Here is a 23983-nt window from a genome sequence, read left to right on the forward strand (position 1 = left end):
TCCTGGCTTAGGCTTCATCACAGCAGAAGCCCTAAATGGGATTTGTCATTTTTGAGAGAGGCAGCAGAGTGCCCAAAATATGTTTTCAGCCCCAAAAGAAGCAATGCCAGCCCTGCCCTGGGGTGGTGGCTGAGTCCCTGTGAGCCAGGGGACAGGAGGTGGCAGAGCAGCTGCTCCAGCTGCTGGGCTTGGAGCCTCCTTGGTGGTCCCAGGCACCCCTTGTTCTGCATTCCCTGGAAATCCAGGATCAGGACTAGGATGGGGTTGGAGGCTGTGGCTGCACTCTCTTTATCCAGATGTCCAAAGCAGGTGTGGGATTCATGCCGAGCCAGCAGCACAGAGTTCTCTGCTAGCTTAGCACATCTCTCCAGAGGTAGCACCATTGTAGCGTTTTTGTCTAACATGTGTGTGGTACCTTCCCCTAACTGTGGTGTGTGAGTGTAGAGCTCTCATTGCCATAACATCCCACGTGTGCTCTGAGAACTGGGCTTCCCTTGAGGAAATGCTGCATGACACAAGAAACTGGCTTTGGTGACGAGACACGACGCTGTTTGTGTGCACTTTGCCTTTCTTAGAGACACTTCTCTCACAATTATTAATAACAAAGGTGACACATACGGGGTTTTAACTGGATGTATCCACCCAAGGACACCTAACGTGGGTTGTAATGCAATTGCTGCCTTTTTCCCACATTATCCTTATTCTTTATATATATATATATATATATGAAAATTATATATATAAATAAGGCAAGTACATGCCTTAACTTTAAGTAATTCCCATGTATGTGCATATAAACTTCAGTTACATTCCAGTTGTTGGTTGATTTGAAAAGACCTTTTTTTCCACAAGCGAAGCCTTTTTCTGTTGTGTGTTTTGTACCTTTGCTCTCTGTAACGAGCTGCTTTGTGTGGCAGGTGGGAGATTCAAGAAGGAGATAGTGGTTGATGGACAGAGCTACCTGCTGCTGATCAGAGATGAAGGAGGCCCTCCAGAGGCACAGGTGAGCCCAAAGCCTCGCTTTCCTTGTTTTTCAAAACTTCCTTTGAAAGAACTGGCTCTGCTTTGTTCTGTCCTGGCTCCTTCTCATCTTCCTGCCAGGAGAATTTCAGCATCACCCTCAGGTGAAAAAGATTTTGTCCAGCAAATGGTTGGGATTTCAGGTACGACGGATGGATGAGTGTGTGTAGCAAATATTTGGGATTCTGACTGACACTCCACAACTCAGGATATACAGCTCATGAATTCCCAAGCAATGTGCTGCCCCTGGTCACACATCAGGATTTCATAGAATCACAGAATGGTTTTGGTGGGAAGGGACTTTAAAGCTCATCTCACTGCCACCCCCTGCCATGGACAGGGACACTTTCCACTATCCCAGGGTGCTCCAAGTCCCCACATCCAACCTGGCCGTGGACACTTCCAGGGATTTGGGCACCCTGTGCCAGGGCCTCCCCACCCTCACAGGGAGGAATTCCTTCCCAGTGTTCATTTAACCCTGCCCTGTGGCAGTGGGAAGCCATTGCCTGTGTCCTGTGCTGCTCCAGGCCCTTGTTCCAAGTCCCTCTTGAAGCCCCTCTGGAAGGGGCTCTGAGGTCTCCCTGGAGCCTTCTCTTCTCCAGGTTGAACACCCCCAGCTCTCGCAGCCTGTCCAAGCCACTGGCTGTGAAGAAGACACTTGAGGGTTTGAGTGCTTGACCCTTACTCTGTTTTGAGCAAGAGTTTGCTCATGTGCTGCTTAAATCACCTCAGACCCAGCTGTGCTTTCTGCAGGCAGCATCCTTGTCTTGGGCATCCTCCTCCTCCTCCTCCTCTACCTCTCCTCACCTGGGCACGGGCAGGATTTCCTGAGTGTTGGCTGCTGCTGGCCTTGCTTTGCCCGGTGCTTCCGGGAGGGATCAGCTTTCAAACAAGCAATAATTTAGCATCAGGAACTGCACTGTGGCCAAACAGCTGAGGGGGAGCAGTGCCAGCAGCAGCAGCTTGGGTTTCAATGCAGCACCACAGCTCCAGGAGGGTGAGAGCGTGGGGGAAGGTGCCAGGACAAAGGGGAAGAGAAAGGACATGGAGGAAATGGAGGCTGAGAGAGACATCCTGGAAGGAAGTCACAGGATCAAATAAAGCCTTGGCACATCTGCAGTCGTGTCAGCAGGAGCAACAAGGAAAGCTCTGTCTGGGGCTGGGAGGGATTTGGCTGAAGCAACCCCTGGTTTCCAGCCTCTGATGCTTAGAGAACATTCACTCATCTAAAAATGTAAATAGTGGAGGTGTAAAGGTACACGCAGCAATCTGACATGGTTTTGTGCCTGGAGAACTGGGTTTGCAGAGCTCACAGGAGCTGCCTGCAGACTGATGAACAACACCTGGGATGTGCCAGGTAAATCTGGGGCTTTGCCTGCTGTTGTCCAGTGGAAGGTGTCCCTGCCCATGCCAGGGGTTTGGTATGAGATGAGCTTTAAGGTCTCTTCCAACCCAGACCATTCTGGGATTCTGTAGTGGCTCAGATTTGTTCTCCATCCTCGTGATTTGCTGAAGAGGTCTGAGGTGACAGTGCTGTCTCACGTTTCAGCATGAGGCTTTCCTGTAAATTCCCTTTGGAGTTTTTGGGTGTGATTTCAAGTTACATGTCTATTAAAAAGTCTTTAATCTGTTCATTAATTCCTGCAATGAAAAGTTTGCTTGTGTGTTCATGAATAATTGGGATTGAATTCCAACTGTAATAAGTAAGGAGCTGACATGTGGAGTTCTGGCACTGGGTCATGGGTATTCCCCAGGTTACTGTCCCCTTCTTTTTGGCAAGAAGGGAGAAAAAACAAACTTCCCTGAAGACTTTTTGTGGGTCTGTGATCTCCTTTTTCTTTGCCTAAATTAAAATGGTTCAAAGATGAAAATAATTCAATTTTCTGTTGTAAAACCAAATTAACCTAGTGACTGATCTACAATGAGCTGCTGCCTGTAACTTTTTAAATTTAAAACATTTTTACAGTTTGGTTTTGGGCTTGCCTTGAACTAACAGCTCTGCCCACTCACAGTAATAAGTCTGAGAATGGATTTCTATACCAGCAGCTGATTTGTCCTTGTTTCAAACCATTTCCTGCACAGTACTCTGGATGAGACATCCAGTGTTTCCAGACCTTGTGTTTCCCAAAATTCCTTTGGGTTTTTTTTGGTTTTTTTTTTTTTTTTTTTTTTTTTGTACCACAGGTCTGATATCCACAAAGATTAAGCTTCATTTCAATATGAAAAGAGCAATAAGGAATTGCTGGAAATGTTTTGTGTCTGCAGGAACTGCACTGTGTAAATCTGTGGGGTGTTATAAAATAATCTTTATTAGAAGGCTGTTGTACACACTGCTCAAACATTCAGAGGGTTTGGAGAGACTGTTGGCTTCCAAATGGATGCCTTAAGGGCATTCCCAGTTGTTGGGAAGAGTCTTTGGCATGATGCTGCTGAGTCCAGTCAACAAAAACCATTTTCTAATGAGACCCAAGCCCACATCTCCCAAATAATGATGCTGTCTCCAGTTCCTGTGGTTTTATCTTCTGGTTTGAACAGTTTAACATTGTGGTGGTTGACCTAATTCTGGCAGTGACTCTGCTATGTGTTAACCAGTCCTGTCCTTCCCCTCTGGAAGATTGTCCTCCTGACTTGAAAACCTCTTGAAAACCTCAAAACAAATTTTTGTGTATTTTTACACCATAACAGCCCAGACAGTGTTTGGTTTCAATGCAATCATCATGAATATGCAGAGCCTTTCCCCAGTGAACCTCTCTGTTCAGTGTGTCCCCTGGCACATTGTAGTAATAATATAACAAAGCATGAAAAAAAATCCCTGGCTGAAGCTTGTTTCCATTGCTCCAAATTTGGGTAGGAATGGAGTCACTTAGGGAAAAATAAAGGCAGCGAGGTAAGCTGGAGTTTTTTCTTGATGTCCTGTTCATGTTCACTGTTAAGTTAAATGTCTTAATTCACTTGTGAGCTAGAAGCTTCTCACTTGCATGGTCACTGAGGAGCACTTTGCCTTGGCCTGTGCACCTGCATGTCTCTCAGCAGGTTCCTGATGCCAAGAGAGAGCAGTTTGCTCTTCCACTGAAAGCAGAACGAGGCACTTGGTGCTGCTGGCTCAGCTGAGAGCGTCTGTATGGTGAAGAACTGGAAGTCTCAAATTAATGAGATCAAGATGTGAGAATTCCTAGCAATGCCTGTCCTGGCATTACCAGCAGCATCAGCATGCGTGCATGCAAATGGCAGCATGGGGGCTCAGTCAGCACTGCAGATGAGTGCTGCTCACTTCAAATGCACAGACCCAGCACTCCCAGCCTGCTGTGTTTTCTGGGAACCAAACCCAGTGTGCACTGACAGTGGTTGGTTACACACCCCAGTGAAGAAGGGGTGCTCTTGTGGGAACATCCCTTGTGTATCCCAGATCCCCATGGCTTGATGAGACTCATCATTTTAGCAGCCCTGTTGAGGCCTTGGTTGTGTGAGAGTTTGTCTGGTGTGTATTTCCCTTGCAGGAAGGTAAGAACGTTTCTCTCTTGGTTCTCCTTCCTTCCCCCTCCTCGCTGCTCTTCTCACAGTTGGCCTTTTCCATTTTTGTCCTGCAGTTTGCCATGTGGGTGGATGCTGTTATCTTTGTGTTCAGCTTGGAGGATGAAGTCAGCTTCCAGACTGTGTACCACTACTACAGCCGCATGGCCAGCTATCGCAACACTAGTGAAATCCCCATGGTCCTGGTGGGCACCCAGGGTAAGTGCAGATTCCCAGCTGGGGCTCTGGGACCATATTGACTCCTCCACGCTGCCAAAGCCATGTCCTGTCCTTTCCCTTTGCTACAGGGCTGTGGCAGTATTTGAGGTGAGCGAAAAACGTCCTGGCAGCTCGCTTGGAGAGAGAGTGTAGGACTTCAGCAGGAAAGAAAGAGGGGAAGTTTAGGTCAGAGATGTACAAGAAATTCTTCCCTCTGAGGGTGGGGAGGCCCTGCAGAGAAGGTTGCCCAGAGAAGCTGTGGCTGCCCCTGGATCCCTGGAAGTGTCCAAGGCCAGGTTGGATGGGACTTGGAGCACCCTGGCCTAATGGAAGGTGTCCCTGCCCATGGCAGGGGGTGGAACACAATGTGCTTTAAGGTCCCTTCCAACTCAGACCATTCCAGGATTCTGTGACTTGCAAGGAAATTTTAAATAATACTTCTAGTGTGTGCTGGTCGTGGTGGTTTACTTGCCCAGCAGGGAGATGCCCTCGTTGAATTTGGGCAGGTAAATCAGTTGTGTAGGGAAGTTCTGCAGCCAGACCAGGAAGCTGCCATGTGCTTGGCAGTCTGGAAGGGTTCAACACCCTGGCATTGCTGAGAGGCAAAAGGATGACAAAGGGAGACCTCCAGCAGCACGACAGGAAGTAGAGGTGAACCCTGGCCTCAGGCTGTGCCTCTGGGAGACCTCTGTAAATCAAGTAGAAATGCAGCTTTTTGCCACCTGAACCAATCTGTCACCCCAGTTTTTCCTTCTGAAATAGCAGCTGTCCTGAAGGGAAATATGGCAAGGGAAAGGTACCCAAAATGTTTCCGTTTCTTTGGCATTTGAGTGGTTTTTTGAATATTCTCTGCCTTGTTGTGCCAGCATAGCCCAGTAATATTTCACCAGTTTCCCATACTGTGATTGGTTTGCTGCATTGGTGGAGCTGAGGCTGTTCTGTTTCGGACCATGGAATCATTAAGGTTGGGGGAAAAAAACCCTTTTAAATAATGAAATCCAACTGTTCCCAGCACTGCCAACACCAGCATTAAACCATGTCCCCCGGTCAATCCACACAACCTTTACATCCTTCCAGGGATGGTGACTCCAGCACTGCCTTGGGCACCTGTGCCAGGGCTGGACAACCCTTTGGGCACACTTTGAGGCCATTCCTACTCATCCTGTCCCTTGTTCCTTGGGTACAGAGCCCACCTGGCTGCACCCTCCTGTCAGGGAGTTGTGCAGAGCCACAAGGTCCCCCCTGAGCCTCCTTTTCTCCAGGCTGAGCCCCACCAGGTTGCTGTTGCGTGGTAGAGGCAGAACACAGGTGTTGTGAATTGTTCTTGGTTCAATTTTGGGCATCCTTGTTAGTGTGTCCCAGTGGTTTTGGTGCTGTTGAAGCTTTTTGGTGTTTTTTCAGCCACATGGTTAGGGAGCAGTTGGCCTCCCCCTGCCTCCTGCCAAGGGGTGACAGTGCAGTGTGGACAGCAGGGAAGGAGGAATCACAACCCAGCTAGAGGGAGGAAACAGATGATAAGAAGGAAAAGGGGAAGTAGGAACAGAAAAAGTCTTAGGACAGCAGAAACTCCACCAAAAAGCAGGAAGGAGCTGCTTTGAAGGGCCACGTTTTGGGCTTGAAGCTGGAATTGAAAAGATGAAGGGGAAACATTTCTCCAAATTTTTTTTTTCCTTTGTGCCCTTCCGACCCCCTTCTGGGGTATGGTTTTCCACTGCCTTCCTGTTACTTCCAGAAAAAGAAATGCTAGTTTTTTGTTGCAGCACTGATGCAAAAGGGATTTTTTTAAAAATGGAAATAATGCTAATTCTAGGAATAAGCATCAGGAAAAAACACAGCTTTTTGTCTGTGTTTGACAGTGAAATAAAATATATGACATACATAAATACACTTGTTAAAATACATATTTGAAAGCTACCTTTCATATCATAGAATGCCAGAAAGCACATTTAATTCCAGCTCTCTGCCATGGGCACGGGCATCTTCTACTAGCCCTGGTTGCTCCAAGTCCTGTCCCACCTGGCCTTCCTGGTTTTGTCAGGTATTCCTGAAATGAGATGTGAAATGAAATCCTTCCCACAGTATTAACACTGGCCCAGTGCTTCCAGACGTTCTCCCCTGACTTCCAAAGGCAGCTCAGTGTCCCAGCTCGACCCACCTTGGAACAAGGAGGCAAACTCCTGGGAGCTGTGGTGTTCTGGAACTGAACCCTACCAGTTCCTTTCTGCTTACAAGTTACCAGCGCCCTCTGCTGATAAATAACGGGCTCCTACTTCTCCTAATTGCTGCTTTATTTTTGTTAATTGGATCTGATGAGAAGGTAATGACAGCATCAGTTGAGGTCTGGTCCTGCCCGGGGCAGAGCCTCACATACAGCGTTGCAAGAGGCACCGATTCCATGTTTAGGTTCAGGTGATGCTTTTTTCCCAAAGAACAAATCTGTTTTGCTGCTGTGGGCAGTTGCAGATTTTAAGGAAGGTTTTCTGGGCAGCTGTAAATGTTGAAATTACTGCCTGTTGTAGAATCCCAGAATGGTTTGGGCTGAAGGGGACCTTGAAGATCATCCAGTGCCATGGGCAGGGACACCTTCCACTCACTATCCCAGATTGTTCCAAGCCCCATCCAACCTGGCCTGGGACACTTCCAGGGATGGAGCAGAAGAGTAACACAGTACTCCTGGGGCAAAAACTTCATTTTCAAGATATGCTAATGAGATTATCACTTCAAATAGTATCACCTTTGTATACAGAGTTCATCACTATGATGGAGTAGCAAGAAAGAAGCCTCTCCTTCATCTGTTCTGGTGTAAGGTTTTTTCAGTTCCTCTGGATAAGCTCTAGGAACTGAAATTTCTGATTTTCAGCTTTCATGAGAGGAAGTTCTTGGAGAGAATTACCGAGTATGATTGTTTAGAAAAATACAAATTTTATCACCTTTGCAGTATGTTCCACAACATCTCTGGGTACCATTATAGCAGTTTGAGAAAGTAATTTACAATTAAGTTCTATTTCTTGAAAAATACATAATGTTTAATATTTCACACTCTATAGTCACTGATACTTACAGAGATCTAAAAACATTTGACATGTTTGTACTAATCACCCACTTGTTTCCTAAGTATATTTTACATCAGAGCTCTTGTTCTTCCATGTGATTGTGTATTTCTTTTTTTTTTTTTTTTTTTTTTTTTTTAGCAACAACTGAGCTCAATACATGTATTTAAGGAAAGCAAAAAGCCTTGGAGGTTTTCCCCCTGGCTTTCAGAATCAGCGTACTGGTAATTTGAATAAGGAAATGTAAATTAGAGTGATGTGCACCCTGTTCTATGGTTTGTATTTAAACTCACTGCTTGGTATTGGTCAACATGAGAGGAGCTGGCCTGAAGTTGTACCAGGAGAGGCTCAGGTTGGATATTAGGGAAAATTTGCTCACAGAAAGGGTTGCCAAGCGTTGGAGCCATCCCTGGAAGTGCTCAAAAACCACGTGGATGTGGCACTTGAGGGCATGGGTTAGTGGTGACCGTGGGTTGCCATTACTCGGTGATCTCAGAGGTCTTTTCCAACTTCCACGCCCCTCCTGTGACTGTGTGAACCCCAAGCTGGTGTTTCCAAGTGACCATTAATGGGTGTTTTCCCCTGCAGATGCCATCAGCTCCACCAACCCCCGCGTCATCGACGACGCCAGAGCCAGGAAGTTGTCCAATGACCTCAAGAGATGCACTTACTACGAGACCTGCGCGACCTACGGGCTCAACGTGGAGAGAGTCTTCCATGACGGTACAGCTGCCTTTTTGCATCCAGCACATCACTCCATCCTCCAGCTGTCCTTTCTCAGGAACGGCCCATCTGGGATAGCTCAGATATTTGCCTGCTCAGTTAAAGAAAACACTGGCTTTTAGGCATTTTTGTTGTGTTTTCTAGGACGGCTCCTTAACTACAACACATTATATGTGCATTGATGTGTTCCCCACTAGCACCTTTAGTCTTAAGCACCTGAAGCTATTTTTAGGCCTTATTTAATTTTCAGTTTTCTTTGGTGCTTGCTTTATGGTAGCAAAGTTTTCTTTGCTTTGGTTTTAGTGCTCATGGAGAGGCTGAGGGGCTGTTGGTTGCAGAGTAGCTGAAAATGCTTTGTTCGAGTAACCTAAGGTTCGTGGGGTGTTAAAAATTGAGAGCTAGGTTGGATGTTGGGAAGGAATTGTTCCCTGGGAGGGTGGGCAGGCCCTGCACAGGGTGCCCAGAGAAGCTGGGGCTGCCCCTGGATTCCTGGAAGTGTCCAAGGCCAGGCTGGACATTGGGGCTTGGAGCAGCCTGGGACACTGGGAGGTGTCCCTGCCCATGGCAGGGGTAGGACAGGGTAAGCTTTAAGCTCCTTTCCAACCCAAACCATTCTGGGACTCTTTGGGATTCTTGTGTAGGGGTTTTGATCCTTATGGGTGCCTCCCAGATCAGGATAGTCTATAATCCCATGATCCTGGAGTTGTATGAGATGGGATCTGTGCCCCCTCTAGTGGAATTGCAGTCAAGTGTCCTGGGGCTTGGCTGGCTTCTCTTCTCACCAGCCTCCTCTCAAGGCTGAACTTGTCAGCCCCTTATCACAGCAGTTTTCTGTGTCTAAAAACATTCTTAATTAATTAAGTTTTAATGCTTCTCAGAGCCCCCTAGTTCTGGGGGGTTTTTGTTGCCAGCTTCTCATTGCAAAGTCCTGCTCTGCCTGTGCTTACATGAGGCAGTGTCACATCAGCACCTTGCAATGGGGTGTGAAAAGACACTTCAAATTAAAAAAAAAAAAAAAAAAAAAGGCAAAACCATCAAATTTTTACATGGAATAAAAAGGCGATACATTCTGATGTTTACATTGGAGGCAAAAAATACAGTTGTAATCTTTACTTGGGGAAAAAAGAGGCAAAACATTTGTACATTTTATGTGGAAAATACTGACGTGCATGCGTTTTTTACCCATGCTGTTGGTCAGATTTTGGAGAAGAACATTTGAAGCTGCATCTTCTAGCTTTGCTCCCTGTTTTCTGTTGAACTAGTTGCAAAAATTACTGTTTTGACTGCCTAGATTTTCTATATTGATTAGGAGTTTCAAAGAGCCATTAGGGGGTTTTGTTTAACACATTTATTTTTGAGTGCTGGCTATAGTTAGATTGTTAATTATATATTCCAAGTCCTGGTGTTTGTGGCTCTGTCTACAGTTTCCTTCTTGGTTTTCTTCCCCTTTCTCAGAGATTCTGAGAGAAGTCTCTTGGCACAAAGCTAGTGTGATGAACTTGTAAGTTTTCAGGAGGTTCATTTGTCTCTCTTTGGTTGTAAGAAAGAATTGACAGGGATCATGTGTTTTAAGAAATATCAGGGTGTTGTTTTGCCCCCATGGCAGCCAACCAACTCTTTAATATTTGCCAGCTAATAGGATTAGAAATGCTTCTGTATGAATGGGTTACACTTGCCAGACACGTCTGGGACCAAATCCAATTCCTGATAATTTTTGCTGTTTATTTCAGCAGGAAACAAAGCAACTTCTTAACCCCATTAAATGGGGGGGGGGGGTGTGAATGAGCAGTGCAAGCTGTTCATAGGGAGCACTTGATTAAATATCCCTTGGTTTGTGCTGCTCTGGGGTGTTCAGGTTCAGTGGAGCTTTAATGGTTTTTTGTGGCATCCTCAGAGGTTCACATTAGTTGGGCACCCTGGGATACTGGAAGGTGTCCCTGCCTTGGCAGGGGTGGAACAAGAAGAGCTTTAAGGTCCCTTCCAATCTAAACCATTCTGGGGTTCTCTGATAGTTAAAAAAAAAATAAAATTCACCTGAGGATGTTCCAGCCCACAGACTTTTCTTCCACACACGCTTAGTGGGTTTTGACACCAGTTCCTGGTTTGGGCTGCTTTGTTTGCAAGCTTTCTTTAAAATCTGTTTTGTTCCTGTGTTGTGCCTTGCTGTGATGTAGATCTACCTTTTGGAGGAAGAAATTGGAAATGGCATCAAAGAGCCTCTTACTCCTTTGTTGTACACACTTTAGAAATTAAATTTCTAATTTGTCCCCTGCAAGCAGCTACTGAACTTAGTGGTCATCTGTTACGATTCTTCTCTGATAACTCATTTCCCATTTTCTCCACAGCTGAGTGGTAAAATAATTTAACTTGAACGATTATTGTTATTATGAAAATGCTACTTTATTCTCGAGTTAAATCCAAATCCCTCATTTCCAACGCTTCATTACAGCTGATAAGCTCATTATTGATTGTAACAGAGATGGAATCACAGAATCACATGGGTTGGAAAAGACCTGTAAGATCATCAACTCCATTGGTTCATACTTTGTATGAGAAAAGCTGAGTAAAGTAAAAGCCAAAATCCTCCTTCACATTCTGCTATTTTAGAAGCTGTTTTTTAACCTTCAACCATGTCCCACTGCGGTTTAATCTCTCATACTGTTGAGAAGTAAAACCTGAATTTCAGGCTGAAAAAAAAAAAAAAGTTCCATGTTTTAAGGGTTTAGTTTAGTAATGTGCCCAACAATGGAAGATAATAAATCCTTTCTTATTTTTTGATATTTTGAATAGTTGAACAAGGGAGTTGCATTTAAAAAAATAGATACATGCTAATAAGATCCATTTTGCTTCATATTCCCAATTAAGAATTAGAGATTTTTCCCCCCTGCTTATCAGAACAAATTCTATCAATGACATTGAAAACTATTATTTTAATACTTCTTGTCAGCACAGTATTGTAATGACTGTGTGTTGCCCCAGGATGCCTTTTTAATGGTTTTAGCCTTCTTGAATTAGCTTGATGTACCATTAATGCATGAGAATTGCTTTTATTTCTGTTCACAGGGTATTCATAACTACACATCTTGCCCTGCTTTATGTTTGGATTTTCCCTGATCCATTCAGCTGTGGGCCATGCGAGTCTCTGACACCACAAAGGAGCACACGTTCAAATATTTCAGAGGATAAAATTTTACTATCACAGGGTGTGAAACAAAAGGGTTTGAGTCTAACTTGGGTTCAGAGTTGAATCTGTCTCTGTAGCTCAGCAGTTCAACCAAGGGTGTTTTACCTCATCTAGATCGCTGTAACACCCAGATTTTGATCTAATACTGCCCAAAATAGCAATAAACCTGGGAATATTGAGGCAGGAGTTGCAGGTATGTGGTGGCAGAGGCCACTGCTGCCTCACAGTTTGCACTTTGCTCTGGTGCTGTGCTGCTGCCAGTATTTTTGGATGCTTTATTTGCAAATTAACTAGTCTTTTATTAAGGACTGTGTCTGCTCTGTGTAAAAAATCTACCAGAAGTATTTTATTTCCAGATCCAAATAGTATTTCCCGTGTGGTCTTGAACAAAGGTGTCTCAAAAGGAGAACTTCAAAGCACCATTTCTCTGTTAAGGGATGGGAGATGACAAATTAATCCTGGTGCAGCCGCATGGAGGGGAAGGGCTGTCACTTGCCATCAGCATTATCAAGTCAGCTTTTATAGATGTGTTTTCATTAGGAGATGTTAATCAGCCTAATGGGAAGTAAGTAAAAGGGAAGTAAATGGGTCCCATCCCGACAGCTGTTTTGGGAAGATCCCACATTCACTCTGGCACTGGATGTGGCCTGAGGGATTCTCTGCCTGGGGAGCTGGGCTGGGCTGGTGGGGACCCCAGTGCAGGGCAGGATGAGGCAGCGGTTCCTTCGGCCAGGGAATTCCTTGGAATTCCTTGCGTTTGGGCTGAGGCCTCCGGGAATGTGGCATCTTCAGGATGGTCACACATGGCCTGGATCAGCCTGCTGACTCTTCGACAGGCCCCCATGCTTCAAAACCGCTGGGAAATCAATGGTTTTGCTGGTTAGATATTTGTATCTTCCTGGTTTGTTCCTTTTGGGTTTTTCTAACAAGGAAGTGACATGAGGGAGTCGATTTCTTTCCTCGATATCATGGCTTAGCCTGGAGCAACGAACGCTCAAGCCGCGTTCATTTTAATCCCCCGTTCATTTTAAGTCGTTTCAGTTTTAAGTTCGTTTTAAGACGTTGATTTTAAAGTAAAATTAAGGTTTTGGTTTTATTAATCCACGTTCCGTCTCCCCGGGAATAACGGAGCGCGGCGGGAGCGGCCGCCAGGGGGCGCCGGAGCCGCGGCGTGAGGGGCCCGTGATGGCGGCGGCGCCTCACGGGCCCCGAGGGGCTTTGTGCCACCGCGCCGGGACATTCAAACGCTCTGAAAAATAATATATATATATAAAATGATATCTATAAACGCAAAAATCTGGTTATCCTTGTCTTGTGAGGTGTTTCTGTTTGTATTTCATTCTGAACTTACTTCAGCGTCACCCTTGCTCATGCTTTGCCTTTACACTTGCTTTACCCTTCCTGCCTGCCTAAATAAAGTAACTCTTATGGGCCATTAATAAATGAGAGGATTTCGTTTGGAAACGAGCATTTCACTCCACCGTTCTTTGGGATTTTTTTTGGTGGCTTTTTTTGTTTCTACAGACGTTTCTTCTGCTTTCCAAGTAATCTCTCAGCCCTGTTCCCGCAGATGACAAAGATCTGGTGTCATAAACCAGACTGCACGTTGTTGTAGGAAGGCCCAGTGTTAACTGGCAGGAGGAAATTAACCAATATTCGAAATTTATATAACATAGGCTTGAAAAGAGCTGTGTGAATTGAGCAGTGCCTGGTGAAACAGGTGTGAAGAAGCCTTCATCCTGGGGAGCAGTTGGCATCAATAGGATTGGGCTGGAAAATTGATCCAAATCCTTGGATTTATATTTTCTGCCTGATTACCAAATTTCACTCTTTACACATTACTGTTCAAAATCCTTTCTCTGTTGTCCACGAGAACTTACAGGTCTCTGTGCAGTTCCCTTTGTGCTTGGTGCTGTCCAGTGTCACTGCCATGCTGTTTGGTGGGCACAGACTTCACCTTTTTGCCAATTTTTGGGTGAAAATTGCAGCAACTTCGCAGGCCTTGGGGACTTTGAGAAAAGAAAAGAGGTCTTCAAGTGATTTGTCTGCATCTATTTTCTCGTGCTTGGAATCAAATAATAGGATGAGGAGCTGTAGTCCGGAGCATGGAATTTAAGAAGTGCTACAATGAGCACAGAGGAATCGAATGATGTAATGCCAGTAAAAGTTCCAGGGAGCTTTTGATTTTACCTCTGATGTGTCATTCAGTAGGTGACTTATAGAAAACCATCATCTCTTGCAGAATTTTTCATGTGACTTTTAATTTTATAGTGGTTATTTTATGGCACTTGCCTTAAGTCTTAATTTGAAATGTATGCAGTAAAGGCAGGTTACTTAAAACTTACAGCAGAGCTGCTGATTCTGTGCAATAGGTGACAGCTGTTAAATTTTTTGGAAAGCATAATAAATGCAAGACCTAGTTCAACATAGATTAATTCTTCATTAAATGGCAACAAGAATGTTGATCAACAGCTCATCAAAATGCAAAAGAATTCAGGTTTTCAGTAGTGATGATTCAGAATTAGTCCAGTAAAATCATATTCTGTAATGCAAACTCTAATTGTAATCCTGGGGCGGGAAACAAGGTGGTTGTTTGGGGGTAAATTGTCCTTTTTTTTTTTTAAATTTTACAGTAGAGTTGAGAGTAAGAGGCAGAATCAGTCTGTTTGACAGACTCAGATGTGTTGTGCTTGGCAGATAAAGTGTTATAAACATATTTGTGGAGTGTCTGCTGAGCAAGTAGGAATTGCTTCCCCTTAGAAACAGAAGCGAAAAATTCTGGAAGAAGGAGAAAGTTTGGAAATTCCTTCTTTTTCAAATCTCTGCTTTTCTCAGTAAAGACACCAGGAAAGGCAGAACAGAAATAAGCCATAAATAAGTGTTGTCATGCTGCAGTTCCTGGCGGAGCTGAAAGGAGCGGTGACAATTTCTGTGATTCTTTTTGAGCCAAGTGAGCTGAGCAGCAAACTGACGGCACAGCACGGCTGCTGGCAGGGCTCAGTCACGGGCTGTGTCCAGAGGGGAGGGTTTAAAACCAAATAAAATGAAATACTGCTTGGTGATACCTGTTAGAGCGAGGATTCTTTAGCAGCTGCAGAGTGATGCAGCAGAGGAAGTGAGCACAAGGTTAGGTGAGGGCCAGGAAAGGCTTCAGCAGAGCATGACCTCCTCAAAGTGCCAGTTTATATTTGCTTTATTGCAGCCAGAACCTTTTTCTTCCTCGTGTTTGCTTTATTTCTATGTGTTCTGTGTAAGCTGTGCCTCGTTTGCTGCATTTTGGGCGATGCTCTGCCTTGCCCAGCATATCTTTGCCTCTCTTCCTACTGCTATGCTCTCTCTGTTACACTTCTGTGATTATGGTTTGATCATTTAATCTGACATTTTCTTCTTAATTTTTTTATTGACAAATCTAAAAACCCATACACCTCATCTGCCACTTTATGCCTTGTTTTATACAGCTTCTCCAGCAAGCCATGACATACAGAGGGCAGCATGAAATGTCTAAAGCTTGATTTATCAATTTTTTTTATAGTTATCCTCAATATGTCTTCCCTTGGCCATTGGTTTTAACTATCCTATGTGGATTTCTCTTTAAATTTGCTGGCCAAAAAAAAAAAAAAATAGCTTTGCTGGCTTAATATTGATGAATGGAAGATTAAGAGCTAGCCCACGAGATGTGTTGTCTGAAGACAGAAGGGGAAGGGAAAATGCCCTTTCTGTAACTTCATTCTGTTCTGGATGTGTTTAGGAACACTTATTAAAGAGAAGATCCCGCTTTGCCCCCTTATAATAAAGAGATGCTTTTGTCTGAGCTATCAAACGTTTACAACTGGTGTAATAAACATAATCCTTTTGTAACCTTCTCTGTTGTGTAACAAACACATTTTCGACATCAAAGTTGATGATTAGCATAGCTGGTTCCTCAAAAGCCATTTCCGAAACGCATTGCAAATCGTTGCCTTTCAGCTAATCCGTATGCATATGCAAATCCCATTGAGCTGTTTGCTGGGCCGGGATTAGCAGGGTGTATTCAGCCTTTAAAAACCTCCCTGGATGCCTGGGGGTGGAGTGTGGAGCAAGGCTCAGTGGTGGCATTCGCCTGGGAATTCCTGCACCAGCAAACTTCCAGCGCTGCTGCTGCTGAGTTTAGGGGACGCGTTTTTCTTTCCTCCTTCTGTATAAAATAGAGACTCTTTAATTGTGTATAATGAATTTTGAAATTGAGAGTTAGGTCTGATGAGGTGGTGCTGCACAAGGCACCGTGTGCCCCCCAAAGCTGGAGCTTCTGCCTCTTGCTCTGGGAGAAAAGCATTTGCACTGATGGTGTTGCGTGATTTTCGTCAAATGTCAGTACAGCTTTATCTGTAAGCGCCTCCTTTCATTTCAGCTTCTGTTGTTGGCAAGTCTTGAACACTGAGACTGTTGTTCTCTGCATCAAACTCTTTCCTTTTTACTCTTCACTCTTCCTTCTCTTTTACTCTTCACTCTTCCTTTCCTCTTTACTGGAGTTCTGTGTGAGCCAGACACAGCAAGGTCAGGCCCTGCCTGCTGCAGGATCTGGTCAATATTTTGTGGAAAAGAGAGAATCCAGCAAAACATCTTACTGTACAACTCAAGAGATGAGTCTGGAGAACACAGAGATACTTTCTGGACAGCCCCTGTAGATTTTGGCTTCTTCTTTAGCTTGGTCTTTCCAGGGGTACCAGTCTGGGATCTGCGTGGACTTGTTTCAGCAGTGCATGCTGCATTTTGGTTAGGAAGTAAGCTAAAATCAGGAAGGAAAATTAGTTGGCAGATGGATGGGACTGCATGGGCTGCCTCAGTTATGAAAATTAGCCCAAATATTAAGTGTGAACACAGGGGCTCAACATGTTTTCTTAAGGGATTAAGAAAACTGGGGGACTCTTTATTTTTCTAGATGTGGCACTTGGGGATGTGGTTAGTGGTGGACTTGGCAGTGCTGGGGTAATGCTTGGACTTGATTTTAGAGGGCTTTTCCAGCCTAAAGGGTCCTGTAATTCCTGTGATCCCTGACAGTCTCCACACATGACTTCACTTCATTATTTCCTGAAACATTCAAAACTTCAAATTAAATTTTTGAATAAATTCTAACTCTGATAGAAGACACTTTTTGGAATCTGTGACAAGTGCATTCATTCCCTGTGGAGTGCTGACTTACACCTTTAGTTCACAAATTATTATAAAGCTGGTACATGACTAAAAATCGAATAGTTTTGTTAATAGATGTGTGAATGTTTGTTCCTTTTAGTTTCAGAACAAGGTCCTTTTGTGTCAGATAACTTCTGCACTGTCTCAACTTTGAAAAGGCTGAAGGTGGCTTTCAGAACCACAGAACCAATTTTAAATTAGGGCAGAGATTTGTTTTTCTTCAAGCTCTATCTGCACTTAATGAAGGAACATTATTGGCAGATGCTGAAGAAATATTTTATTCCATAGAAAATTGGATTTGGGGCATAAAACTTGTTAATGTTAATAAAGACAGGTCATTACTGGTCTCAAGTCAGATATGCAAACTCCAGGAGATGGAGTGCTGCTGGTGGCACTTCTGCTGCTGCTACTTTGGTGTGAAAAAAGCCCTGGTGAGGAGTAAATCAGCTGGAGTTGAGCGCACACACAATCGCCTCACTCCCATCATTTATGCCCCTCCTGATGCCTGATGCACTCGCTTGTGTCTTAGGCCTGGTAATTTACAGTCTCCCAGAAAGGTATGTTTAGATTTAAGCTGTGCAATAGTGTAACTAATGAGAAATAGAGGGGAATTTATAGCACTTGGTGATTGATTGGCCAAGTACCTCGACATTAATTGAAATCTGAGGACTCCCAGCTGTCTTTCAGTTAAAAAAAATTAAATAGGAAAGAAAAAAAAAAGTGGTTTTGGAGTAGTGAAACTATTGCTTTGTAGTGTTTATGGAGAGCATGGTTGGGGTGAAAAGGTGGGATTCCCTAAAGAATGAAAGGGTTGTTTCCTGATCACCTGCAGGCACCGGCTGATCTGCACCCTCGGCACTATCACTCAGCTTCTGCTTTTACAATCCCACTGTGACTTCAGTTGTCTTTCCCTGGGATTTTGGCCCCAATTCCATCTGGAAACTTGGCTGTGGAGTCAGCACTTTGTGCTGCTGTCTCTCCCCTGTTCAGCAGAGGCACTCAGGCCTAACTGTTGTGTGACAAATTATCAGGATAAATACGTGGCATTAGTCTCTCGCTTAATAACGCCGTTTAACTGGTCATCTCCACGGAGAGCACACAGCTTTCTCCTCTGCTGTCATCCTCTAAATGCACCATTCTCGCTGGAGCTTAGTCTTGTGAAAATGTCTAAATTTTCCCATTAAGTGCTTAAAAAGTAATAAAACTAAAGCCATTAGCCTTCACTCGTCAGATCTGTATCAGGAGAAATATTCTTGGGCGCCATAAATCTGATCAAGTGTTCGACATTTATATCATTCGACTTCATTCTCTGGAAATGGACCTTTGAAGGTAAATTGCATTAAGTAGGGCAGTTTAAATTTTTAATACAATCTTATTGTAACTGTTAGCAAATGATTAAAGTGCAAAGGGGGGGCTTATGTGTTTTGGGAGATTTATGTGAAATGCTCCATGATGCTTCTGCTCTGGCGGGGAGCTGCTTTTGTGACAGCTGGATGTGCATAAACCCACAAGCCCAGAGGATTTTTAGCTTGTGGCTTCCTATCTGCTACTGGATTTCTGGAGGGTGTTTTGGGAGCAGGATTCATTCCACCTGCACTGTGGTGTTGGAAACACAAAGCTTAACTCTTTTTCCAGCAGGTCTCTGTGTGTGCCTGGGACGTGGATTATGATGGCTCAGTGGGCAATGAGCTCATGGGCTGAGGTGGTTTATTTAATCTTATTTAGGTCCTTGGGGGTTTGTTTTGAGGGAGGTTTTTCTTTAAAGTACGAGAACATTCTCTAGCTTGAGATTGATGAACGGCATAGATAAATTGTGCTTCAAAAGCAGTGATGTTTATGCACCTTTTTTTTGGTGTTGCTGTAGTAAACATGATTGCTCTTTTCTGAGGAGAATACTCACATCTTGAGTAATAATATCTGTGAATATTTAATGTGAAAAAAAGTGATATTTGTTCGAAGTATTAGGTGACTATGACTTTGTTCTTAGATACCCCAGCAGTCATGGCCCTTGTTTTGGAACCGGCTGTGCCATGTGTGATCTCATGGTTTGGTTGCACCTCCGACTTCAGACTTGGAGTTGTTAGGTAACAATCTTGTGTCATTTTGGCAGTCGAAAAAAGAAAACCATTGATTATTCTGGTTTTTTTGGTGAGCTTTTTCTTTAAGTTGAGTTAATAGAACTGTCTACATGAGGCACGAGTAAGCTGAATGTGATTTAGTAAATGTGATTAGTTTATTTCTTTCTGGAGGGTTGGTTGCATCTGAGATGCACTGCCACAACCAGCAGCTTCCTATCACTTTGTGTCCTTTTCTCTGCTCTATTAGTAAGCTCATTGGGTGTGCTTGACTCTTCAGAAAGCAGAAATGTTCTTGATGAAAGCAGTCATTTGGTGGTGTGTGCCCCAAAATGGGCTTTTCATGAAGCTCCTTCAAAATGGGAGTAGGATATTCCTTACTAAGGTGGTAAAATCCAAAAGCATCATATAATTTTCTGTTACTTATGTTTTGATGTGATTAAAATGCAATTCTATGTTCTGACATAGAATTAAATGCATTCAATGATGTTATCCTTAAGAATGTTATTCTTAAAGGATAATTAAGAGCTCACTTGCTTCCTTTATGGACATTTTACAAAACACATCAATTTGACAACATTCTCTCTGAATCTTTTCAGTTTGACTTTTTTACTCGTTTCAACTTTTTTTAATATTTGCATTTAAAATAATAACACTGTGTGGGATATAACAGGATTTATGACTTTATTCTGCCCTCATGGCAAGGTCAGCAGAGCTCCACGAGGTACTGGTGAGGTAAATCCATGTGCAGGAGACTTTACCTGTGTGTCTGGCGGGTTTATTTTTTAAATTGCTTCAGATGCCAGATTGTTTCCAGTGGATTTATTGGCATATTTGCTTACCTAGTCTTGGAAGGCAGTGATTTGCATGGAAGTTTGGAATAAGTGATGTGCAGTGTTAATTAGAGTTACCTGTGGAGGAAAAAAAATATATGTTGGCATTGATGAAAGATATTTAATACCGGGCCTGATTTACCGCTGTATTTTCATATCTTGTAAGACAAGGTTTAAGAAGCAAAGATTTGTTAACCAAGCACTTTGTCCTGTAAAACTTCCTAATGCTTTTGGTGCCTTGCACTACAGATTTATATCTTTTTGGTCAAATTGACTTTTCTTTTTTGGCCATCGAGGTTTCTCCCAGCAAGTCCCACCACAGGCTGTCAGAGCATGGGAGGGGGTTTGTGCTCAGTGCAGAGCAGGAGATCTTTGCCCTGGTGTGACTTCACAGTGGCACTGCTTCTTCAGGGCAAAGTAACTTGAGGCATTTCTGGCTGCACGTGGCCAGGAATTAGCTGGATAAATTGCCATTTCCAAACTCCAAACATTTCCAACATTAGAATTGTCCAGCACTCATGTCTCTATTACACCTGACACGTGGGATGCCAAGCTTTCCTTTTAAACAGAAAAATACAAAGGTTGTTTACCCTAGAAAATTGATTGAATTTAAAATAACAGGCACAATGGCCTTAATAGTGGCTACTTACATTAATGTTTCCCATTTGGAAGCATTTGTGGTTAAGGCTTGCTCTGGTAGTTATTACTGCCTCTCCTGCAATATGTAATTGTGGAATAAATTTACTTTTATTGAACCCTTACTTATCCTGTAAACATGGAATATTAAGCTATAAGGCAGCTGCTGTAAAAATGTAAGCTGCTATATATCTTAACTTTTTGCACTTGTGTTTTTTAAGGTAAAAGCAAATACTTGCTCACACAAAAATCCCAATTTTGCATTGTTTTTTTCCCCCAAGTAGTTAAAACAGGTGTTTATTTTAAAAAGTGTTTATCCCTTGTGATGTTTTTCACTCAGCCATCAGCATTCCAGCTTCAACCGAAAGCCATTTTCTGTCTGTCCATCAGTGAAGGAAAATTTCCTGCATTCCCATCTTTTGCACAAGTAGCAGGTTTTAACTGAACCTGCTGTTTACTTGCTCTTGGACGTGCAGAGGAGATGAATGGTCTTACACAGGTTTTTATGAGAAACCAGTTTTGATTTAAATTAGTGGTAATTGAAGAAGAGTGTTTGCATCTCCTAAAATATGCAGCACCCCCGTGCTGTGATCACCAAGAAGAGAAATGGCACCAGATGTTACAGGTCTTGTATGCCTGGAACCTTCCCTTTTAATATTCCAAGCTTTACTTGGTCAAAGCAAAGAGCACAGGAATAACTGTATTCCTTGCTTTTTGGGAAGGAAAAGTGATCAGACTGCTGGTATGTGGATATTCTCAGTTCAGTCAGAGAGAAAAAGAGGAAGATTTCTGCCAGGCTAAGCCTGGGAAAAAGTTGAGAGAAATGTAAACAATCTTGCTTTCCATTCATATTGTTTATAGATATGTTCTACCACACTGACCTAAGTCCAGTGTACCAATCAGGTGAAATGTTTCCACTCTAAGACCAATGGAATTAATGTTCACGATGTTCTCTATAAAAGAGAGAAGTGCTTTTGAATAAATGCTCATTTTGCCTTCTGAAATCCCATGAGTCATTTTGCCCGTCCCTGGCTCAACAGCGTCACTGGTGCCTTTGGGTGTTTCTCAGGATCCATCTTAGGAGCAGGGAGAGATCAGGTCTCAGCCTAGATGAAGTTTCCCTCAACTCATCTCTCAGGTGCTGCAGGGTATTCTCCGTTTTCCAAGGTGTGGAACTGGATCAGACTCTCACCTTGTGCCTTGAACTCCTCCTAGGGAGTATTTTCCCCTGAGGTCTCTGCCTTTCTCGTTCTCGTCCTTGGATGGAGCTGTGCTGATGAGGTTGATGCCTCAGGTTTTAGCTTTTATGTTTTTCAGATTCTGTGCTGCTTTAGTCTGAGCTTCCATTAGGGGACGGTGAGCTCTCTTCACAGAGCAGGGAGACAAAACAATTCCTTCTTTAGCTGGGGACCAAGGACAAATGATCCAAATCTCAGGCCCAAGAGCACAAACAGTGGCAGAATGAAGAGAGAAAAACAAGAAGGATGGGACTTCATAACCTAAAGCTGTAATTGGACAATTAACTCCAATATACAAATGGACCAGAACTTACAAAAGTGAGAGACCCCGTGACCGGTTGTCCATTTTTGTGATCATTTTGGATTCATCTTGGGTGTAGCCCTGGCTGGGCTCTTGTGCTGCCCAGGGTGGATCCATTGAGGAGATCCTTTTAATAAATCCCTACTTTATTATTTAACTCTGTCCAGCCTCTGTTCTAGGTCAGCCTTCTCAAGGCATCAAGATCGCGGAGGAGCTGACGTGTGAACAGCCCTTTGAACCAGGGCAAGACAGCTCTGTCACCCACTGCAGCTCCTCTGGCCCAGCACTCCCAGCGGGGATGTGCTCCCAAAGGAGCACCAAGAGGAGGTGGTTCCTTATGGAGGCACCACCAGGGTCCTTCCCCGAGGGAATTCAGTCCTCTGCTGGTCAGCCTTTGCTTGGGGAAAATGGGTTGTGCTCAGTTGTTTCCTCTGGAAAACGTGGTTTGCGCGGAGATCCGCAGAGTTCGATGTGCAGCTCCAAGCTCCCCAAAAAGCATGTGGGCAGGGAGGGAGCAGGAGGTGCTGAGGAACGAGTGGGTTTTGACTAACAAAAAGTAGCGTTGGAGATGGAGGTGGCAGAGGGTGGGAAGGTTAATTTTGTTGTGGTGTGCTAGGTCAGGCATGGAAGAAGAGGCATTCAAGCCAAGAGCTTTCCCTCCCAGCTCGGAGCAGGAATTTCACATGCTTTTAATTATCAATGCCTTCAAGCAGAATACAACTCCCAGTTATTCTGGCTCATGGAATTAAATTTAAATGTATAAAAAAATTTGCGTCAGTCCCCCTCCAAGGCCAAATATTTGCTAAATATTCGTTCTCCTTGTTTACAGCTCTAAGTATCCGTGGCATATCCCTGTTTATTTGCAGAAGAGTTCTTGACTTTGCACATAAATTTTGTTTAGCTTTTCATACTACTGATATATTACAATAAAATCTGTCCCATACTGATAGATTGAGTAAATAAAAGTACAGACAATTCAACTGATTTTTAAAAAGAGTTGAAATGCTTCTCACTCTCTGGATTATTTTTGATATCTGCCATAGATTAAGTTGGTATTCATCTGTTTTAGAAATATTTTTTTAGAGAGTATTAAATTCAAATAATGTGTTCAGAAGCAGCTTTGGAATGAGACAGAACCTGAAGGCTTGGGACAAAAATATTTCTGCTTTCTTGAATCTTTTATTCACTTTATAGAAGATCATTGCTCTGACGTCGCAAGGAGCTAAGAAATTTGGAGTGAAGAATGATCTGTTTTAACCCCACTTGTGTCCAGATTGGGGCCCTGAGCATAACGATATGGAGTTGCTGGAATGAGTCCAGAGGAGGCCATGGGGATGCTCCAAGGGCTGGAGCTCCTCTGCTCTGGAGCCAGGCTGGCAGAGCTGGGGGTGCTCACCCAGAGAGGAGGAGGCTCCAGGGAGAGCTCAGAGCTCCTTCCAGGGCCTAAAGGGGCTCCAGGAGAGCTGGAGAGGGACTGGGGACAAGGGATGGAGGGACAGGACACAGGGAATGGCTTCCCACTGCCAGAGGGCAGGGATGGATGGGAGATTGGGCAGGAATTGTTCCCTGGGAGGGTGGGCAGGCCCTGGCACAGGGTGCCCAGAGCAGCTGTGGCTGCCCCTGGATCCCTGGCAGTGCCCAAGGCCAGGCTGGACGGGGCTTGGAGCAGCCTGGTGCTTTGCTCGTGTTCAGGCCTTGTGTTTGAGTCACTGAGTTCAGACTGTCTGGGGTTTCTTCCCCTGTTCCTTCCCCTCCCTTGCCCAGAGTGTGCTGTGTGTGTCAGCGTGATGCTAGCAACACCCCTGTACTCACATTGCAGGGAAGAGGTAAATACTTCCCTTGGCTAATCATCTCTCCCATGTGAGAGCAGGGGCTTTTGCAGATGAGGTGGTTTTCATTCATTTGTGGTTTTTGTTCAGTTTTGGTCTTAATTTAGGTCTGTACCGCATATGATGAAGACAAATCCATGTGCATGTGTTAAAATCTGACCTTTGGTTTGCTCTCTTCACTCGCTAATGTGTTTTA

General features: G+C 44.0%; 1 protein-coding gene across 10 annotated transcripts in view; it reads left to right on the top strand.

Moving 5' to 3' along the window:
• The window catches only part of AGAP1 (ArfGAP with GTPase domain, ankyrin repeat and PH domain 1), a 341321-nt gene that overhangs the window by 113963 nt on the left and 203375 nt on the right, over window positions 1-23983 (top strand). For all 10 annotated transcript variants that reach the window (XM_053947217.1, XM_053947218.1, XM_053947208.1 and 7 more), the window contains 3 exons: window positions 918-1003; window positions 4608-4749; window positions 8388-8522. In XM_053947217.1, coding sequence (XP_053803192.1) covers window positions 918-1003; window positions 4608-4749; window positions 8388-8522 — 363 coding nt within the window. The remainder of the gene's footprint in view (window positions 1-917; window positions 1004-4607; window positions 4750-8387; window positions 8523-23983) is intronic.

This window comes from Vidua chalybeata, chromosome 7, assembly GCF_026979565.1.
Source record: "Vidua chalybeata isolate OUT-0048 chromosome 7, bVidCha1 merged haplotype, whole genome shotgun sequence".
Lineage (NCBI taxonomy): Eukaryota > Metazoa > Chordata > Aves > Passeriformes > Viduidae > Vidua > Vidua chalybeata.